This window comes from Oncorhynchus tshawytscha, linkage group LG20, assembly GCF_018296145.1.
Source record: "Oncorhynchus tshawytscha isolate Ot180627B linkage group LG20, Otsh_v2.0, whole genome shotgun sequence".
NCBI classification, from domain to species: Eukaryota; Metazoa; Chordata; class Actinopteri; order Salmoniformes; family Salmonidae; genus Oncorhynchus; species Oncorhynchus tshawytscha.
The window spans coordinates 49,308,900-49,329,675 of NC_056448.1; the positions used below are offsets into that span (position 1 = coordinate 49,308,900).

Here is a 20,776-nt window from a genome sequence, read left to right on the forward strand (position 1 = left end):
AGCTCTTCAAATATGGGACCAACACATTACATTTAATATTTTTGTTCAGGCTAGAACATAATTAGGTGTAGTCTGAGGCTTAGTCTACAAACTGTACCTGATCATCATCAGCAGGGGTGGGGAGGCATGTGGATGAAGAATGACACTCTATTATAAATCCAGAGTTAAAAACATGGCGTGATGTTTCTGCCAGAGACCATCGGTTTAATGTTTTTTCTTTTCCTCAGAGAAGAGGCGTGGTCTTTCGTCCAGCCAGATGGAGCTGGGGACGGGTAGCTCCTCCCACATGGGGTGGGTTTCCCTGATGAGGGTGTCGCTTTTGAGAACCCCGCCCTATTCGACAGCTTTGAGGAGGTGGAGCTCCACAGGGTGATGAAGAGCTCCAAGAGGAGCAGAGATGGAGAGAACACACGAGTTAGGAGTAAGTACTGTAGATACCCCTTAAACAGAGTCAGGACTACAGTACTGTAGATGGCCCTTAAACAGAGTCAGGACTACAGTACTGTAGATACCCCTTAAACAGAGTCAGGACTACAGTACTGTAGATGGCCCTTAAACAGAGTCACAGAGTCAGGACTACAGTACTGTAGATGGCCCTTAAACAGAGTCAGGACTACAGTACTGTAGATACCCCTTAAACAGAGTCAGGACTACAGTACTGTAGATGGCCCTTAAACAGAGTCAGGACTACAGTACTGTAGATGGCCCTTAAACAGAGTCGGGACTACAGTACTGTAGATGGCCCTTAAACAGAGTCAGGACTACAGTACTGTAGATACCCCTTAAACAGAGTCGGGACTACAGTACTGTAGATGGCCCTTAAACAGAGTCGGGACTACAGTACTGTAGATGGCCCTTAAACAGAGTCGGAACTACAGTACTGTAGATGGCCCTTAAACAGAGTCGGGACTACAGTACTGTAGATGGCCCTTAAACAGAGTCGGGACTACAGTACTGTAGATGGCCCTTAAACAGAGTCGGGACTACAGTACTGTAGATGGCCCTTAAACAGAGTCGGGACTACAGTACTGTAGATGGCCCTTAAACAGAGTCAGGACTACAGTACTGTAGATGGCCCTTAAACAGAGTCGGGACTACAGTACTGTAGATGGCCCTTAAACAGAGTCGGGACTACAGTACTGTAGATGGCCCTTAAACAGAGTCGGGACTACAGTACTGTAGATGGCCCTTAAACAGAGTCGGGACTACAGTACTGTAGATGGCCCTTAAACAGAGTCAGGACTACAGTACTGTACCCAATACCATAGAGTTGGATAGAGGGCGCACTTGGACCAAAGCCTGGTGATGGCGCTGAATCACAGAAGTGGCCAATGCGAAGATAGGAGATGAGCTCTCTAGTACATCTCCATCCCTCACACTGAAACATGTCAAATAAAGAGTTGAGAAATCAGCATTTTAAACAAAAAAATGCATTTGTTTTACTATTACTTAACCCCGTCGGTCCTGTCTCTCTCCCCAGTGAAGAACGTGGTGGGCGTCATCGCCAGGTACATGGCGGCCCTGCAGGAGTTCAGACGCAGCGTCTCCATGAAGGTGGCGTTCGACCGCGTGGGCGTCGACCGCAACACCATCTCACGGACGGCCGCCATCGCCGAGCTGAGCCTGGCCGCTCCGGAGGTAAATCCTTCTTATCATCCGATGGGGACATTTTAATCTAAGGCTCTCCATTGAGGTTTTTAGTCTGGGATTAGGTTTTTAGCATTTGTGTCTGTCATTGTATTTATTCAGTGTTGTAGGGGCCATTTTGGTTTATGAGTTGTGTATATATTGTCTGTCCAGGGTTATTTTGACTTGTTTTGGACATTAGAGGGCACTATTTGTTGGGGTCATGGGTCACTGGTCTCGTGTGTGTGTGTGTATAGGTAGTATAGGTGAGAGGAAGGGTTAGTACAGGTGAGAGGAAGGGTTAGTACAGGTGAGAGGAAGGGTTAGTACAGGTGAGAGGAAGGGTTAGTACAGGTGAGAGGGAAGGGTTAGTACAGGTGACCAGGAAGGGTTAGTACAGGTGAGAGGAAGGGTTAGTACAGGTGAGAGGAAGGGTTAGTACAGGTGAGAGGAAGGGTTAGTACAGGTGAGAGGAAGGGTTAGTACAGGTGAGAGGAAGGGTTAGTACAGTTGACCAGGAAGGGTTAGTACAGGTGAGAGGAAGTGTTAGTACAGGTGAGAGGAAGGGTTAGTACAGGTGAGAGGAAGGGTTAGTACAGGTGAGAGGAAGGGTTAGTACAGGTGAGAGGAAGGGTTAGTACAGGTGAGAGGAAGTGTTAGTACAGGTGAGAGGAAGTGTTAGTACAGGTGAGAGGAAGTGTTAGTACAGGTGAGAGGAAGGGTTAGTACAGGTGAGAGGAAGGGTTAGTACAGGTGAGAGGAAGGGTTAGGTACAGGTGAGAGGAAGGGTTAGTACAGGTGAGAGGAAGTGTTAGTACAGGTGAGAGGAAGTGTTAGTACAGGTGAGAGGAAGTGTTAGTACAGGTGAGAGGAAGTGTTAGTACAGGTGAGAGGAAGTGTTAGTACAGGTGAGAGGAAGGGTTAGTACAGGTGAGAGGGAAGGGTTAGTACAGGTGAGAGGAAGGGTTAGTACAGGTGAGAGGAAGGGTTAGTACAGGTGAGAGGAAGGGTTAGTACAGGTGAGAGGAAGGGTTAGTACAGGTGAGAGGAAGGGTTAGTACAGGTGAGAGGAAGGGTTAGTACAGGTGAGAGGAAGGGTTAGTACAGGTGAGAGGAAGGGTTAGTACATGTGAGAGGAAGGGTTAGTACAGGTGAGAGGAAGGGTTAGTACAGGTGAGAGGAAGGGTTAGTACAGGTGAGAGGAAGGGTTAGTACATGTGTACATGTGAGAGGAGAGCACACACAGCACACACATATATAGCTGATAGAATGCATCTCTCTGCACCTTTTCTATAGGAATATGTGTTTGGAAGCTATTTATATTTTATATACACAAATGGGAACTTTCCCCCTCGAAAGAGTCATGTTTGGAAAGCTGATTGTTATGGACGTGTCTCTCATGTGCCAGTGGCTTTTCATAGGAAATCGCCACTACAGCTGTTGTATGTATTAGCTGGTGTTGTATGTATTAGCAGGTGGTGTATGTATTAGCAGGTGTATGTATTAGCAGCTGTTGTATGTATTATCAAATCAAATCAAATCAAATTTTATTTGTCACATACACATGGTTAGCAGATGTTAATGCGAGTGTAGCGAAATGCTTGTGCTTCTAGTTCCGACAATGCAGTAATAACGAACAAGTAATCTAACTAACAATTCCAAAAAAAAAAAAAAACTACTGTCTTATACACAGTGTAAGGGGATAATGAATATGTACATAAGGATATATGAATGAGTGATGGTACAGAGCAGCATAGGCAAGATACAGTAGATGATATCGAGTACAGTATATACATATGAGATGAGTATGTAAACCAAGTGGCATAGTTAAAGTGGCTAGTGATACATGTATTACATAAGGATGCAGTCGATGATATAGAGTACAGTATCTACGTATGCATATGAGATGAATAATGTAGGGTAAGTAACATTATATAAGGTAGCATTGTTTAAAGTGGCTAGTGATATATTTACATCATTTCCCATCAATTCCCATTATTAAAGTGGCTGGAGTAGAGTCAGTGTCATTGACAGTGTGTTGGCAGTAGCCACTCAATGTTAGTGGTGGCTGTTTAACAGTCTGATGGCCTTGAGATAGAAGCTGTTTTTCAGTCTCTCGGTCCCAGCTTTGATGCACCTGTACTGACCTCGCCTTCTGGATGACAGCGGGGTGAACAGGCAGTGGCTCGGGTGGTTGATGTCCTTGATGATCTTTATGGCCTTCCTGTAGCATCGGGTGGTGTAGGTGTCCTGGAGGGCAGGTAGTTTGCCCCCGGTGATGCGTTGTGCAGACCTCACTACCCTCTGGAGAGCCTTACGGTTGAGGGCGGTGCAGTTGCCATACCAGGCGGTGATACAGCCCGCCAGGATGCTCTCGATTGTGCATCTGTAGAAGTTTGTGAGTGCTTTTGGTGACAAGCCAAATTTCTTCAGCCTCCTGAGGTTGAAGAGGGTCTGCTGCGCCTTCCTCACGATGCTGTCTGTGTGAGTGGACCAATTCAGTTTGTCTGTGATGTGTATGCCGAGGAACTTAACTTGCTACCCTCTCCACTACTGTTCCATCGATGTGGATGGGGGGTGTTCCCTCTGCTGTTTCCTGAAGTCCACAATCATCTCCTTAGTTTTGTTGACGTTGAGTGTGAGGTTATTTTCCTGACACCACACTCCGAGGGCCCTCACCTCCTCCCTGTAGGCCGTCTCGTCGTTGTTGGTAATCAAGCCTACCACTGTTGTGTCGTCCGCAAACTTGATGATTGAGTTGGAGGCGTGCATGGCCACGCAGTCGTGGGTGAACAGGGAGTACAGGAGAGGGCTCAGAACGCACCCTTGTGGGGCCCCAGTGTTGAGGATCAGCGGGGAGGAGATGTTGTTGCCTACCCTCACCACCTGGGGGCGGCCCGTCAGGAAGTCCAGAACCCAGTTGCACAGGGCGGGGTCGAGACCCAGGGTCTCGAGCTTGATGACGAGCTTGGAGGGTACTATGGTGTTGAATGCCGAGCTGTAGTCGTTGAACAGCATTCTCACATAGGTATTCCTCTTGTCCAGATGGGTTAGGGCAGTGTGCAGTGTGGTTGAGATTGCATCGTCTGTGGACCTATTTGGGCGGTAAGCAAATTGGAGTGGGTCTAGGGTGTCAGGTAGGGTGGAGGTGATATGGTCCTTGACTAGTCTCTCAAAGCACTTCATGATGACGGATGTGAGTGCTACGGGGCGGTAGTCGTTTAGCTCAGTTACCTTAGCTTTCTTGGGAACAGGAACAATGGTGGCCCTCTTGAAGCATGTGGGAACAGCAGACTGGTATAAGGATTGATTGAATATGTCCGTAAACACACCGGCCAGCTGGTCTGCGCATGCTCTGAGGGCGCGGCTGGGGATGCCGTCTGGGCCTGCAGCCTTGCGAGGGTTAACACGTTTAAATGTCTTACTCACTTCGGCTGCAGTGAAGGAGAGACCGCATGTTTTCGTTGCAGGCCGTGTCAGTGGCACTGTATTGTCCTCAAAGCGGGCAAAAAGTTATTTAGTCTGCCTGGGAGCAAGACATCCTGGTCCGTGACTGGGCTGGGTTTCTTCCTGTAGTCCGTGATTGACTGTAGACTCTGCCACATGCCTCTTGTGTCTGAGCCGTTGAATTGAGATTCTACTTTGTCTCTGTACTGACGCTTAGCTTGTTTAATAGCCTTGCGGAGGGAATAGCTGCACTGTTTGTATTCAGCCATGTTACCAGACACCTTGCCCTGATTAAAAGCAGTGGTTCGTGTTTTCAGTTTCACACGAATGCTGCCATCAATCCAAGGTTTCTGGTTAGGGAATGTTTTAATCATCTTCAACGCACGTTCTAATGAACTCGCACACCGAATCAGCGTATTCGTCAATGTTGTTGTCTGACGCAATACGAAACATCTCCCAGTCCACGTGATGGAAGCAGTCTTGGAGTGTGGAGTCAGCTTGGTCGGACCAGCGTTGGACAGACCTCAGCGTGGGAGCTTCTTGTTTTAGTTTCTGTCTGTAGGCAGGGATCAACAAAATGGAGTCGTGGTCAGCTTTTCCGAAAGGGGGCGGGGCAGGGCCTTATATGCGTCGCGGAAGTTAGAGTAACAATGATCCAGGGTCTTTCCACCCCTGGTTGCGCAATCGATATGCTGATAAAATTTAGGGAGTCTTGTTTTCAGATTAGCCTTGTTAAAATCCCCAGCTACAATGAATGCAGCCTCCGGATAAATCGTTTCCAGTTTGCAGAGAGTTAAATAAAGTTCGTTCAGAGCCATCGATGTGTCTGCTTGGGGGATATATACGGCTGTGATTATAATCGAAGAGAATTCTCTTGGTAGATAATGCGGTCTACATTTGATTGTGAGGAGTTCTAAATCAGGTGAACAGAAGGATTTGAGTTAGCAGCTGTTGTATGTATTAGCAGGTGGTGTATGTATTAGCAGGTGTTGTATGTATTAGCTGGTGTATGTATTAGCAGGTGTTGTATGTATTAGCTGGTGTTGTATGTATTAGCAGGTGGTGTATGTATTAGCAGGTGTTGTATGTATTAGCAGGTGTTGTATGTATTAGCAGGTGTTGTATGTATTAGCAGGTGTTGTATGTATTAGCAGGTGTTGTATGTATTAGCTGGTGGTGTATGTATTAGCTGGTGTTGTATGTATTAGCAGGTGTTGTATGTATTAGCTGGTGTTGTATGTATTAGCTGGTGTTGTATGTATTAGCAGGTGTTGTATGTATTAGCAGGTGTTGTATGTATTAGCAGGTGTTGTATGTATTAGCAGGTGTTGTATGTATTAGCTGGTGTTGTATGTATTAGCAGGTGTTGTATGTATTAGCAGGTGTTGTATGTATTAGCAGGTGTTGTATGTATTAGCAGGTGTTGTATGTATTAGCAGGTGTTGTATGTATTAGCAGGTGTTGTATGTATTAGCAGGTGTTGTATGTATTAGCAGGTGTTGTATGTATTAGCAGGTGGTGTATGTATTAGCAGGTGTTGTATGTATTAGCAGGTGTTGTATGTATTAGCAGGTGTTGTATGTATTAGCAGGTGGTGTATGTATTAGCAGGTGTTGTATGTATTAGCTGGTGGTGTATGTATTAGCAGGTGTTGTATGTATTAGCAGGTGTTGTATGTATTAGCAGGTGTTGTATGTATTAGCAGGTGGTGTATGTATTAGCTGGTGTTGTATGTATTAGCTGGTGTATGTATTAGCAGGTGTTGTATGTATTAGCAGGTGGTGTATGTATTAGCAGGTGTATGTATTAGCAGGTGGTGTATGTATTAGCAGGTGTTGTATGTATTAGCTGGTGTTGTATGTATTAGCTGGTGGTGTATGTATTAGCAGGTGTTGTATGTATTAGCTGGTGTTGTATGTATTAGCTGGTGTTGTATGTATTAGCTGTTGTATGTATTAGCAGGTGGTGTATGTATTAGCAGGTGTTGTATGTATTAGCAGCTGTTGTATGTATTAGCTGGTGTTGTATGTATTAGCTGGTGTTGTATGTATTAGCTGGTGTATGTATTAGCAGGTGTTGTATGTATTAGCAGGTGTTGTATGTATTAGCTGGTGTTGTATGTATTAGCTGGTGTTGTATGTATTAGCAGCTGTTGTATGTATTAGCAGGTGGTGTATGTATTAGCAGGTGGTGTATGTATTAGCAGGTGTTGTATGTATTAGCAGCTGTTGTATGTATTAGCTGGTGTTGTATGTATTAGCAGGTGTTGTATGTATTAGCAGCTGTTGTATGTATTAGCTGGTGTTGTATGTATTAGCAGGTGTTGTATGTATTAGCAGGTGTTGTATGTATTAGCAGGTGTTGTATGTATTAGCAGGTGTTGTATGTATTAGCTGGTGTTGTATGTATTAGCTGGTGTTGTATGTATTAGCAGGTGTATGTATTAGCAGGTGTATGTATTAGCTGGTGTTGTATGTATTAGCAGGTGTTGTATGTATTAGCAGGTGTTGTATGTATTAGCAGGTGGTGTATGTATTAGCTGGTGTTGTATGTATTAGCAGGTGGTGTATGTATTAGCAGGTGGTGTATGTATTAGCTGGTGGTGTATGTATTAGCAGGTGTTGTATGTATTAGCAGGTGTTGTATGTATTAGCAGGTCCTTTGGGGGTTAATAAAGTATTATTTAATCCTAGGTGTTCCACGCTCTGCCACCTTGGGACGAGAAAGAGGAGACGCTGGCTCACTACGCCCACCGCTGCAGGCAGGCCATGGACGACACCATCAGAGCCAAGATCAAAACCATGAAAACCAAGGGAGACCTACTGCCCATAGTCAGCAAATAACCCCAGAGACGGAAGGTGTGTCCTCGGATGCCTGTAGGACAAACCAGACCAACACCATCTGCGGTAGATTACCTGCTCGGTGTTTTGACAAACGGTGGCAATTTTAACATGTAGAATCGTCAGGAAATGAACAGAAAATGGGGGCCGATGTTCTGTGGTCAAAGGCAATGGGACGGCTGTGTACGGCCTACGTTCTCGTGTTGGTCTGTCTTGTCCTTATGATAAAAGCCTGGTCCACAGATCTGTTTGTGTTGTCATGCCAAGTTGGAAGGACGGCACAAACAGGTCTGGGACCAGGCTTGCCCTCTGATCCCCAGTGATGCTCGACTGCCATTTCAAAACAAGTGAAATGTTGTTATTGCTCCATTCCATTTGTCTGGCCACCCCCACTATGACCTTAACCCATCAATGATGACAGACACCATGACTATCATTAAAAAACACATTGTAGTGCACAAATGTTTGATTTACTGTAATGTGTAACATTTATTTCGTCTTTTGAACGATGTGCTAATGCTTTGAAGTGTTTTAGTAGTGGAGAACAACATTGGAAAATACTATTCAAATAAGGATCTTATTTTTGTCAAAAGATTTTCCGGTACTTTTGGTGGTCTATGTAATTGTTTTTAAAGAGATTCTCCAGTACTTTTGATGGTCTATGTAGTGTTGTTTTTAAAGAGATTCTCCGGTACTTTTGTATACTTTTTATCCAGTAGTTTTGAAAGTAGCGCTCATGAGCCAAAAGGGGTCTCTGATAGTACGCAATTGTGTCACTGCGCTCGCTGTGTGTGCGCATCTTGCTAGCTGTCACTCAAATGGCGAGGGGTTGAAGCTCATTGGTTGGAACTCGAACTGCTAGAGGGCTGGCTCACGTGGAAGGAAATGGCACAGCTTCCAGAAAAACAGGTGCGTTCAAACTAGGGATTTTAGGGCTAATTGAGATGAGACGTGTTGATATTTTAGTTTGCTCCTTTAGGGCACCCGTACTGATCCAGTGATGTCTGAGGTTGTGTACATTGTCACTCGTGGCAAAGGAGGAGAGCTGTCGGGACAGCCTAAATCCTTACCCGGTGAGAAGAAACGAGCTCACAGTTCAGTCTGGAATGCCCTGGGGCTTTCCGAGTCATCATGCAGCTCCTTGAAGAGCTCTATTCAGGGCACTGTGGCATGGTGCGAATGAAGGAGATTGCACGCAGCTACTTCTGGTGGCCAGGATGCAGTTATCAAAGACTAGGCCAAGTGTTGTTCTGCATGTCACATGACGAGGAACGTGCCTTAGCTAGCGCTGCTACACTCATGGGACTTCCCAGAGGGGCCTTGGCAGCGAGTCCTACTGGAGCAAGGTTTCCTAAACTCTGTCCAGGGTTCCTCCCTGGGTGCATGTTTTTTTTTTTGCCCCTAACACTACACAGCTGTTTAAAATAATCAAAGCTTGATGATGAGTTTTGCTAGGGGCAAAAACACCAGAAACCTGCACCCAGGGTGGGCCCTGGGACCGAGTTTGGAAAACCCTAGACTGGAGGATCGTATGTTCCTAGTCACACAGCAAATGGCCTGAGGTTGCAGTGATGAAGAACACTTCAGCAGAGAGCCATCAAAAAGTTAGTCAATATTCAGTCGCTTCGGCTTGCCAACGCAACTCGTTAGTGATAATGTCCCCCAGCTGGTGTTTGAAGAGTTCCGGTCATTCATTGAAGCAACAGAATCCATCACATCAAAATCAGCGCTGTATCACCCTGCAACGAACTGCCTCATCGAGAGATTAGTCCAGACTATGAATCACCACAAGGAAACGGGTCCACCTTCCTGTTGACCAACAGAAACACCCCCCAATAAAAAAAATAATCTGAGTGTCCTGCTCAACGGGTGTTGTAGTATGGCTGCCCTCTACTCCGACCTCTGTGTTTCTGAGGGGTCGGACTAAAGCACAAGACATTCCCATTGGACAATAAACAAATCTACAGCATCAACAGAGACAAGGAGGCCATACTTGCAACCATTTAAAGTTAAATCTCCAGGCAATGAAATGCATTGATTTACTTGTGTGTGACAGAACACTAAATTGTAGCTTGTCCCTTCAGATAACATGGCACATATTAAAGCGTTAGACCTCTCACTAGACTTCAGTCATACAAAAGTTATACTTCAATCCAAGCTGGTTCTCTAGCAGATCAGTAAGAATGTCTCACCCCATGTTCAAGAATGGCAGAGTCGAGTTAGAGTTACAACCTCTCCTTTTATTCAGATTACAACCTCTCCTTTTATTCAGATTACAACCTCTCCCTTTATTCAGATTACAACCTCTCCCTTTATTCAGATTACAACCTCTCCTTTATTCAGATTACAACCTCTCCCTTTATTCAGATTACAACCTCTCCCTTTATTCAGATTACAACCTCTCCCTTTATTCAGATTACAACCTCTCCTTTATTCAGATTACAACCTCTCCCTTTATGCAGATTACAACCTCTCACTGTATTCAGATTACAACCTCTCACTGTATTCAGATTACAACCTCTCCCTTTATTCAGATTACAACCTATCCTGTTATTCAGATTACAACCTCTCCCTTTATTCAGATTACAACCTCTCACTTTATTCAGATTACAACCTCTCCCTTTGTTCAGATTACAACCTCTCCCTTTATTCAGATTACAACCTCTCCCTTTGTTCAGATTACAACCTCTCCCTGTATTCAGATTACAACCTCTCCCTTTGTTCAGATTACAACCTCTCCCGTTATTCAGATTACAACCTCTCCCTTTATTCAGATTACAACCTCTCCTTTTATTCAGATTATAACCTCTCCCTTTATTTAGATTACAACCTCTCCTTTTTCTGCAATTTCAGTTCAATCCACCAGAAAATACAAATATTATATAACTCAAACTAATTGATAAAAAAATTCAAACATTTTGGGATAAAAATAAAAGGCCTAATCTTTGTAAATGTTATCATAAATAGGACTGGTGGAGTTATGTCACACATGCAGCTAACACAGACATATGGAAATGTCTGCTCTACCCAAAATTACAACCAAATGATTGCAGCATTACCACAAAAATGGAAGAGGAAAGTGGAAGGGGGAAAAAGTGAGGAACGTGTCTGTTGGCATTAAAGACCAAAATTGGTTAAAGAAAATTGTGATAAATTAAAAAGTATACCAGTTTCATTTAAGTACCAACATTTTTTGCAGCTGTGCCATATATAGTTGGTAAGAGATTTGATGTACTGATTCTATGGTTTATGAACAAAATGACACCATATTCAAAACATACAAAATTCTGGATAATTTAAGACATGAAATTTGGAAGATTTCAAGAACGTTGAAAGTCAACTCAAGTGCAGTCGCAAAAACCATCAACCGCTATGATGAAACTGGCTCTCATGAAGACCACCACAGGAAAGGAAGACCCAGAGTTACCTCTGCTGCAGAGGATAAGTTCATTGGAGTTACCAGCCTCAGAAATTGCAGCCCAAATAAATGCTTCAGAGTTCAGGTAACAGACACATCTCAACATCAATTGTTCAGAGGAGACTGTGTGAATCAGACCTTCATGGTCAAATTGCTGCAAAGAAACCACAACTAAAGGACACCAATAAGAAGAGACTTGCTTGGGCCAAGAAACATGAGCAATGTACATTAGACCGGTGGAAATCTGTAATTTGGTCTGATGAGTCCAAATTTGAGATTTCTGGTTCCAACTGCCGTGTCTTTGTGAGACGCAGAGTAGGTGAACAGATGACCTCAGCATGCGTTTTTCCCACCATAAAGCATGGAGGTGGTGGTGCTTTGCTGGTGACACTGATTTATTTAGAATTCAAGGCACACTTAACCAGCATGGCTACCACAGCATTCTGCAGCGATACGCCATCCCATCTGGTTTGGGCTTAGTGGGACTATCATTTGTTTTTCAACAGGACAATGACCCTCCAGGCTGTGTAAGGGCTATTTGACCAAGAAGGAGAGTGATGGAGTGCTGCATCAGATGACCTGTCCTCCACAATCATCCGGCCTCAACCCAATTGGGATGGTTTGGGATGAGTTGTACCGCAGAGTGAAGGAAAAGCAGCCAACCAGTGCTCAGCATATGTGGGAACTCCTTCAAGACTGTTGGAAAAGCATTTCAGGGTGAAGCTGGTTGAGAGAATGCAAAGCTGTCATCAAGGCAAAGAGTGGCTACTTTGAAGAATCTCAAATATATTTTTTTATTTGTTTAACACTTTTTTTGTTACATGATTCCATGTGTTATTTCACAAGCTATGTTCATAGTTCCTTCCAGGGTTGGGTAGATTACTCTCTAAATATAATCTGTTAGTTACCTACCAAAATTGTAATAACTAATGTGATTTTGGGATTACCCAAACGCAGTAATTTGATTACCTCGTTACTTTCGTATTATATAAAAAGGATCAATCAAACACATTTGATGTGTGGTCAAGACTCGCTCAGGTGGAACAAACTATAAACGTGCGGTTTTTTTCCTGAATTGAATGTTGAGGAAATAGAAAGGTGTCGATGTATTTTTTCACAAACATCCTTTTGGAATTTAAAAATAATCCAAGAAGTAATATATTATTATTATTATTCAAAAGTATCTGTAATCCAATTACAATAACGTAATTGATTTGTTTTGTCATCAAATTACGTAAACAGTAAACCCAACCCTGGTTCCTTCTATGTTGTAACAATATAACGTCTGGGTTTAATATAATGAGTATGCAAATTCCCAAGTAAAAGGTCCAAATGTTGTTGTTGACTTGATCTTTATTTGATTAGGCCTTTTTTCCATTTATAAAAAATGTTAGAAAAATGACATTTGTCTTTCAAAACCACATGATGTACGGTGCACCAAAAATAGACAGAAATAACATGACCCTTAGCTTCAACAAACAATCCAAGACCTTGTTCAGAAAGTCCTTGTAACAAAGTGTTGTCACTATGTCTGTTCGTGGAGAAAACACCAGAAACGAACGTCGGCCATGTGCACTAAACGATGTGCCGTGTGTCGACGAACAGTGGCAATTCAACAAAATGGTTGGGAAAAATGAGGGCCGATCTGTGGTGCGCTGCCATTCGTCAACACCCAACAGGTGATCTGTGGCCCCGCTGCCATTCGTCAACACGTGATCTGTGGTCCGCTGCCATTCGTCAACACCCAACAGGTGATCTGTAAACCACCTGCTGCTTTTAGCCGTTGGGTGTTTTCTTCTTAAGGTTCTGTTATTCTGCTGGTGGAGGTGGGTCTAGACGGGGCAGCACCGGGAGGATCAGGTTCCCGAAGGATGAGTCTTGAGTGATGAAGAATCCAGAAGAGTGAGCATGGGCATGCTACAAACAGAAGATAAAAGAAGATTAGATTGTTTTCCACAAGTTCACAGAGTAGAAAGTGACCTCTATGGTTAGATTGTGTTTGACAAAGAAGCTCTAATTTGGTGGCCTCTGGTACATTCTGGCCTTGATTCCATCTGAATACACAGACAAATGATATTATACTTGATCAAGTTTACCTCCCAGATTAGAACATTTGTTGTGTAAAAAAAGAACATTCTTATTTTCAATGACGGCCTAGAAACAGTGGGTTAACTGCCTTGTTCAGGGGCAGAACAACAGATTTTTACCTTGTCAGCTCAGGGATTCAATCTTGCAACCTTACGGTTAACTAGTCCAACGCTCTAACCACCTGCCTTACGAGGGGCCCACCTGTCTTACGAGGGGCCCACCTGTTACGCGAATGTAGTAAGAAGCCAAGGTAAGTTGCTAGCTAGCATTAAACTTAATCATAATCACTAGTTAACTACACATGGTTGATGATATTACTAGTTTATATAGCGTGTCCTGCATTGCATATAATCGATGCGGTACGTATTCGTGAAAAAGGACTGTCATTGCTCCAATGTGCACCTAACCATAAACATCAATGACTTTCTTAAAATCAATACACAAGTATATATTTTTAAACCTGCATATTTAGCTAAAAGAAATCCAGGTTAGCAGGCAATATCAACCAGGTGAAATTGTGTCACTTCTCTTGCGTTCATTGCACGCAGAGTCAGGGTATATGCAACAGTTTGGGCCGCCTGGCTCGTTGCGAACTAATTTGCCAGAATTTTACGTAATTATGACATAACATTGGAGGTTGTACAATGTAACAGGAATATTTAGACTGATGGATGCCACCCGTTAGATAAAATACAGAACGGTTCCATATTTCACTGAAAGAATAAACGTTTTGTTTTCGAGATGATTTCCAGATTCGACCATATTAATGACCAAAGGCTCGTATTTCTGTGTGTTATTATGTTATAATTAAGTCTATGATTTGATAGAGCAGTCTGGCTGAGCGATGGTAGGCACCAGCAAGCTCAGAAGCATTCATTCAAACAGCACTTTTGTGCATTTTGCCAGCAGCTCTGCGGTTTATGACTTCAAGCCTATCAACTCCCGAGATGAGGCTGGTGTAACCGATGTGATGTGAAATGGCTAGCTAGTTAGCAGGGTGCACGCTAATAGCGTTTCAAACATCACTCGCTCTGAGACTTGGAGTGGGTATCCCCCTTTCCAACTGACTAGATATCCCCCTTTCCAACTGACTAGATATCCCCCTTTCCCTTTCCAACTGACTAGGTATCCCCCTTTCCAACTGACTAGGTATCCCCCTTTCCAACTGACTAGGTATCCCCCTTTCCAACTGACTAGGTATCCCCCTTTCCAACTGACTAGATATCCCCCTTTCCAACTGACTAGGTATCCCCCTTTCCAACTGACTAGATATCCCCTTTCCAACTGACTAGGTATCCCCTTTCCAACTGACTAGGTATCCCCCTTTCCAACTGACTAGGTATCCCCCTTTCCAACTGACTAGGTATCCCCCTTTCCAACTGACTAGGTATCCCCCTTTCCAACTGACTAGGTATCCCCCTTTCCAACTGACTAGGTATCCCCCTTTCCAACTGACTAGGTATCCCCTTTCCAACTGACTAGGTATCCCCCTTTCCAACTGACTAGGTATCCCCTTTCCCTTTCCAACTGACTAGGTATCCCCCTTTCCAACTGACTAGGTATCCCCCTTTCCAACTGACTAGGTATCCCCCTTTCCAACTGACTAGGTATCCCACGTTGCTCTTTGATTACATTAAGATAGTCAAGATAATCTTTTCATTCTTTTGTCTTGGGAATATTTGGGAACAGATTTTCTACATAAAGCTAAGAATGAGTTTAATTCCTAGTAATTTTAGTCTTTTTTAAACCTAAAAATAAAAATAACTTGTGGGCCACATATTGCAGACCCCCGCCTTACTGTATTTATAGAGATCATGCAGAATGGCTCTGGGGCCACCTATGACCCTCCTACAACAAACTTCTGAAATGCATCCTTCCATCCTACCGTCCTTGAAGAAATCCCAGATCTGAATTGGTCGGTTTAGGTAACACCTCGCTCTAACCCGTCCAATCACTTATAGATCTATGCTTACCCCAGATGAAACAAGGAGGGAGGGGTGCATTTCTGACATTTTAGAATGAGGTCAAGGCCTTACCTGCAGAGCTGCTTTCTGCTGGGCAGCGATGTGCTGCTGCTCCGCGTGGTCTCTGAAGTCTTTATTCAGGGCTGGTCTGGAGAGAGGGATGCTGTTGGTGAGAGGGATGGAGGGATATGGGTCAGGGGCTGCACTTGGGTCTACATCCCAAACAACACCCTATATAAATGCAATACTTTTGACCAGGGCTCATAGGGCTCTGTTCAAAAGTAGTTCACTATAAGGGGTGCAGACAAAGTTTGTCACTGACACACACACATAACCAGATGCTTCCAGATACCTGGCTCCAGGGTTATTCATGGAGGAGTTCTGTATCAAACGTCTCTTCTCCTTGTCCAATTCAGCCAAAATGGCAACACGGTTCTTGTTCTGGAATCCTGAGTAGAGGAAAAAAAAATACTGATTAGCAGCAAAATAATATTACAGAAATGCAGTATCAGCACAAATAAAGCCAACTGTAGTCCAGTTCTACTTGAAGAAGACTCGCCATCAGCAAGCAGCAGAAAACACCCTGGCTCAGAGCTACCTACTTGCTATACTACCCGGCTATACTACCCGGCCGTCTGCTACTTGACTTACCCGCTCCAGGTGCAGGCGAGGCCATGTCAGAGACAGTGACTGCAGCCTAAACAACACAAAAGACAGAGAGCGCTGTGCTGGCTAGTTAGCATTAGCACTGGGACAAATCGACCAAGGATAAGCAGATGTTCATCATTCGTTCAAATAGCTACATAACTATTACAAAGAATAGAATGCTTGAGTTCTACGTAAAATATATATATTTTTGTTGCTATATACAGAAACAAAGCCGCTAAAACATAACTACGTTTTACTTCTCTGTTGAACTCGTGTATCAACAAAAAAAAGTAACGTGACCACTTCAACTAAGGGCGCGTTCGAGCGGATCGTTTTTGTCAAGTTGGGGACTATCGATCAAATCAAGGTTTATTTGGTCGAGTACACAGATCTGCAGGCGCAGCGAAATGTTTGCTCCTTCTTCTTCTTCTTCTTCTTCTTCTTCTTTGTGATTGGGTTGGCGGATCGCATCCAACTTTTAAGATCCATACAACGCCACCTATTGTACTGGAGTGTGAGGCCGGTGACTGCCTACCTAATATTACATTATCTTCATTAGTCCTGTTCCTCTAAGAAAGTGAAATAGAGCCTTAGACACCACTTCCCTTCCCCTTTCCTTCCCCCACTAATCCACCCAAACCCCAACCCCCGTCCAGCCTCTCTAACCCTTTCACACAATCTCTCCTTATCTACGTTATACAGTTCACAGAATATAAAACACACGTTTCAACGTTTCTGCCGCTAAACACTCATCACACAGACCTGTTTCATTTCCCCCTATCATCCACAATGTGGCATTCAAACCTGTGTTCCCAAAGCGTAGCCTACTCCACGTAACTTCCTCTCTCCTACACCCCATACTCCCCACCTCCTCTGTTACTGGGGAGGCAGGTAGCCTAGTGGTTAGAGTGGAGGGGAGGCAGGTAGTCTAGTGGTTAGAGTGTAGAGGTAGTAGGTAGCCTAGTGGTTAGAGTGTAGAGGAGGCAGGTAGCCTAGTGGTTAGAGTGTAGAGGAGGCAGGTAGCCTAGTGGTTAGAGTGTAGAGGAGGCAGGTAACCTAGTGGTTAGAGTGTAGAGGTGGCAGATAGCCTAGTGGTTAGAGTGGAGGGGAGGCAGGGAGTCTAGTGGTTAGAGTGGAGAGGAGGCAGGTAGCCTAGTGGTTAGAGTGTAGAGGCGGCAGGTAGCCTAGTGGTTAGAGTGTAGAGGAGGCAGGTAGCCTAGTGGTTAGAGTGGAGGGGAGGCAGGTAGCCTAGTGGTTAGAGTGGAGGGGAGGCAGGTAGCCTAGTGGTTAGAGTGTAGGGGAGGCAGGTAGCCTAGTGGTTAGAGTGTAGAGGTGGTAGGTAGCCTAGTGGTTAGAGTGTAGGGGAGGCAGGTAGTCTAGTGGTTAGAGTGTAGAGGAGGCAGGCAGCCTAGTGGTTAGAGTGTAGAGGAGGCAGGTAGCCTAGTGGTTAGAGTGTAGAGGAGGCAGGTAGTCTAGTGGTTAGAGTGTAGAGGAGGCAGGTAGCCTAGTGGTTAGAGTGTAGAGGAGGCAGGTAGTCTAGTGGTTAGAGTGGAGGGGAGGCAGGTAGCCTAGTGGTTAGAGTGGAGGGGAGGCAGGTAGTCTACTCCACATAACTTCCTCTCTCCTACACCCCATACTCCCCACCTCCTCTGTTACTGGGGAGGCAGGTAGCCTAGTGGTTAGAGTTGAGGGGAGGCAGGTAGCCTAGTGGTTAGAGTGTAGAGGAGGCAGGTAGCCTAGTGGTTAGAGTGTAGGGGAGGCAGGTAGCCTAGTGGTTAGAGTGTAGGGGAGGCAGGTAGCCTAGTGGTTAGAGTGGAGGGGAGGCAGGTAGCCTAGTGGTTAGAGTGTAGAGGAGGCAGGTAGCCTAGTGGTTAGAGTGGAGGGGAGGCAGGTAGCCTAGTGGTTAGAGTGGAGGGGAGGCAGGTAGCCTAGTGGTTAGAGTGGAGGGGAGGCAGGTAGTCTAGTGCTTAGAGTGGAGGGGAGGCAGGTAGTCTACTCCACATAACTTCCTCTCTCCTACACCCCATACTCCCCACCTCCTCTGTTACTGGGGAGGCAGGTAGCCTAGTGGTTAGAGTGTAGGGGAGGCAGGTAGTCTAGTGGTTAGAGTGTAGAGGAGGCAGGTAGCCTAGTGGTTAGTGTGTTGGACGAGCAACTGAAAGGTTGCTAGAACAAACCCCCGAGCTGACAAGTTAAACGTCTGTTGTTGTACCCGTGAACAAGGCAGTTAACCCACTGTTCTTAAAGCTGTCATTGAAAATAAGAATTTGTTCTTAACTGACTTGCCTAGTTAAATAAAAACGTACTATTGCCTTCCCTTACCACCAGCATCCCATTTCCTTTGCCAAAGATTGAGCCCTTTTGTCTGGATCAAGGACTTGACTAAAATTTGGGCCAGTGGGACCTGAATGTCTACGCCACTCTCCTCACAGCACTCTTAGCCTCCACATCAGCCTTCTTATTACCCTCCACACCACAGGAGGCTGGTGGCACCTTCATTGTGGAGGATGGGCTCGTGGTAATGGCTGGAGCGGAATGGGTAGAATGGTGTAGAATATATCAAACATGGTTTCCATGTTCACCATGGTTTCCATGTTCACCATGGTTTCCATGGTGTTTGATGCCATTCCATTTACTCCAATCCAGCCATTCTTATGAGCCGTCCGCCCCTCAGCAGATTTCCACACCCACACGGACTGGAACCCAGTTACTTCCATCCTCTCCAATCCCATTAACAGCACCATCGTCTCCACAAGCAAGTCTCCCCTATCCGACCTGCCTGTCGTCACACTACTCAACACCGCAGCCCAATCAGAGCAGATCACCTCCTCCTCTATCCATCTCAAACCTACTGTAGAATCATGGCCATCAACTCGGCGGTATACACTGACACCTGCTTACATACTCGTAACATTGAAATCTGGGATACACACCCCTACTGGATCCTTTCAACCATCTGTAAAAATCCTTAAACGCCGTCTCACGTTCTCTCCCCATTCTCTCTTACCCTCAATCATATCCACATCTACACTTGGTTTCAGAAACAGCCGCGGAGGGACGTTCCCCAATGCAATTGCCGGCCCTAATCTCTCTCTCCCCCTCAGTCCATATTCTACCACTTTCTGCCCAATTATCCACCCGCACGCCCTCTGCTTACCCACTACTTGCTCCCAGCATTCTCCAGTTGCCGTGACCGCAGGGTGTCCTTCTGAACTCCTTTTCAATCTCGGGCCAGTACAATAACGCCAGTTTGTCCTTCCTTATCCTCAGTGGCAGTTCCCCACTATCGACCTGCAATGCCTCAACAGGTGTCGTCCTGAAGGCACCAACACACAATCTCAGGGCCGTTGACTGTATCCTATCGAGGCGCTGTGGTACCGTTTTGGCTGCCGATCCAAAAAAAAAACTCCCATAATCCAAAGATGACCTGATCAATGCCTGGTACAGATAAAACTGTGTTTGTGTATCATGTGTCTTCCACATAAACCTCTCATTGAACCACATACCCAAAACTCAGACACACGACCTATATCATTCTTGTATTTCTAGCTCCAAAAGTGCAGTAATAGCTAGCAATAAAAAAAATAACAATACATACATAATCCAAAAATGAAAAAGAAAGAAATATCAGAATGAGCAATGAGTCTGGAATATTTCTATTTGTTTTTAAATTTAACGAGTCAGTTAAGAACAAACTCTTATTTACAAGGACGGCCAGCCAGGGGTTTAACTGCCTTGTTCAGGGGTAGAATGACAGATTTTGACCTCGTCAGCTCAGAGATTCAATCCAGCAACCTTTCGGTTACTGGCTCCATGCTCTAACCACTAGGATACCTGCCTCCCCCCTCTAACCACTAGGATACCTGCTGCCCCCTCTAACCACTAGGATACCTGCTGCCCCCTCTAACCACTAGGATACCTGCTGCCCCCTCTAACCACTAGGATACCTGCTGCCCCCTCTAACCACTAGGATACCTGCCTCCTCCACACTCTAACCACTAGGATACCTGCCTCCCCCTCTAACCACTAGGATACCTGCTGCCCCCTCTAACCACTAGGATACCTGCCTCCTCCACACTCTAACCACTAGGATACCGGCTGGTTACTGGCTCCACACTCTAACCACTAGGATACCTGCTGGTTACTGGCTCCATGCTCTAACCACTAGGATACCTGCTGGTTACTGGCTCCATGCTCTAACCACTAGGATACCTGCCTCCTCCTCTAACCACTAGGATACCTGCCTCCCCCTCTAACCACTAGGATACCTGCCTCCCCCTCTAACCACTAGGATACCTGCCACCCCTCTCTAACCACTAGGATACCTGCCTCCCCCTCTAACCACTAGGATACCTGCCTCCCCCTCTAACCACTAGGATACCTGCTGCCCCAATATACAAGTCAGAAGTTTGGACACACCTACTCATTCAAGGGTTTTTCTTTATTTTTTATACATTGTAGAATAATAGTGAAGACATCAAAACTATGAAATAACACATATGGAACCATGTAGTAACCAAAAAAGTGTTAAACAAATGAAAATATAAATGGGGCTAATCTGAACACAAGTGTAACACATGTAGCCTGTGTGTAGAGAGTCATTTTGTTTGGTTTTCAAAATATCACAGGCCTTTTCAGCATATTGATTCTGCATTTGTACATTTAAAACCAGTGTTTTGACACTGATCTATAACATGAAACAAATCAATGACAAGAAGCAGCAACCGCAGTGCTTCATTTGAGCC

At 44.9% G+C, this 20,776-nt stretch overlaps 2 protein-coding genes across 5 annotated transcripts in view; one reads left to right on the forward strand and one right to left on the reverse strand.

Moving 5' to 3' along the window:
* LOC112236781 (uncharacterized protein KIAA1958) overlaps positions 1-8,561 on the forward strand; it is a 50,111-nt gene extending 41,550 nt beyond the window's left edge. For both annotated transcript variants that reach the window (XR_006079493.1, XR_006079494.1), the window contains exons 5-7: positions 228-421; positions 1,481-1,638; positions 7,767-8,561. The gene's annotated coding sequence lies outside the window, so the exon portion shown is untranslated. The remainder of the gene's footprint in view (positions 1-227; positions 422-1,480; positions 1,639-7,766) is intronic.
* A 4,105-nt stretch (positions 8,562-12,666) lies between these two features.
* On the reverse strand, positions 12,667-18,459 carry LOC112236776 (SOSS complex subunit C). 3 transcript variants are annotated; one of them, XM_024405387.2, is made up of 5 exons: positions 18,354-18,459; positions 16,035-16,080; positions 15,736-15,832; positions 15,456-15,546; positions 12,667-13,248 (listed from the first exon to the last, which is right to left on the reverse strand). In XM_024405387.2, exons 1-5 carry the CDS (start codon positions 18,360-18,362, stop codon positions 13,141-13,143), a joined length of 351 nt encoding a protein of 116 aa, XP_024261155.1. In that variant the 5' UTR covers positions 18,363-18,459; the 3' UTR covers positions 12,667-13,140. The 3 variants fall into 3 exon arrangements, with proteins under 3 accessions (XP_024261155.1, XP_024261156.1, XP_024261157.1); XM_024405388.2 differs by lacking the exon at positions 18,354-18,459 and adding an exon at positions 16,282-16,439; XM_024405389.2 differs by lacking the exon at positions 16,035-16,080 and having other exon boundaries at positions 18,338-18,459.
* Between the last annotated feature and the right edge of the window lie 2,317 nt (positions 18,460-20,776).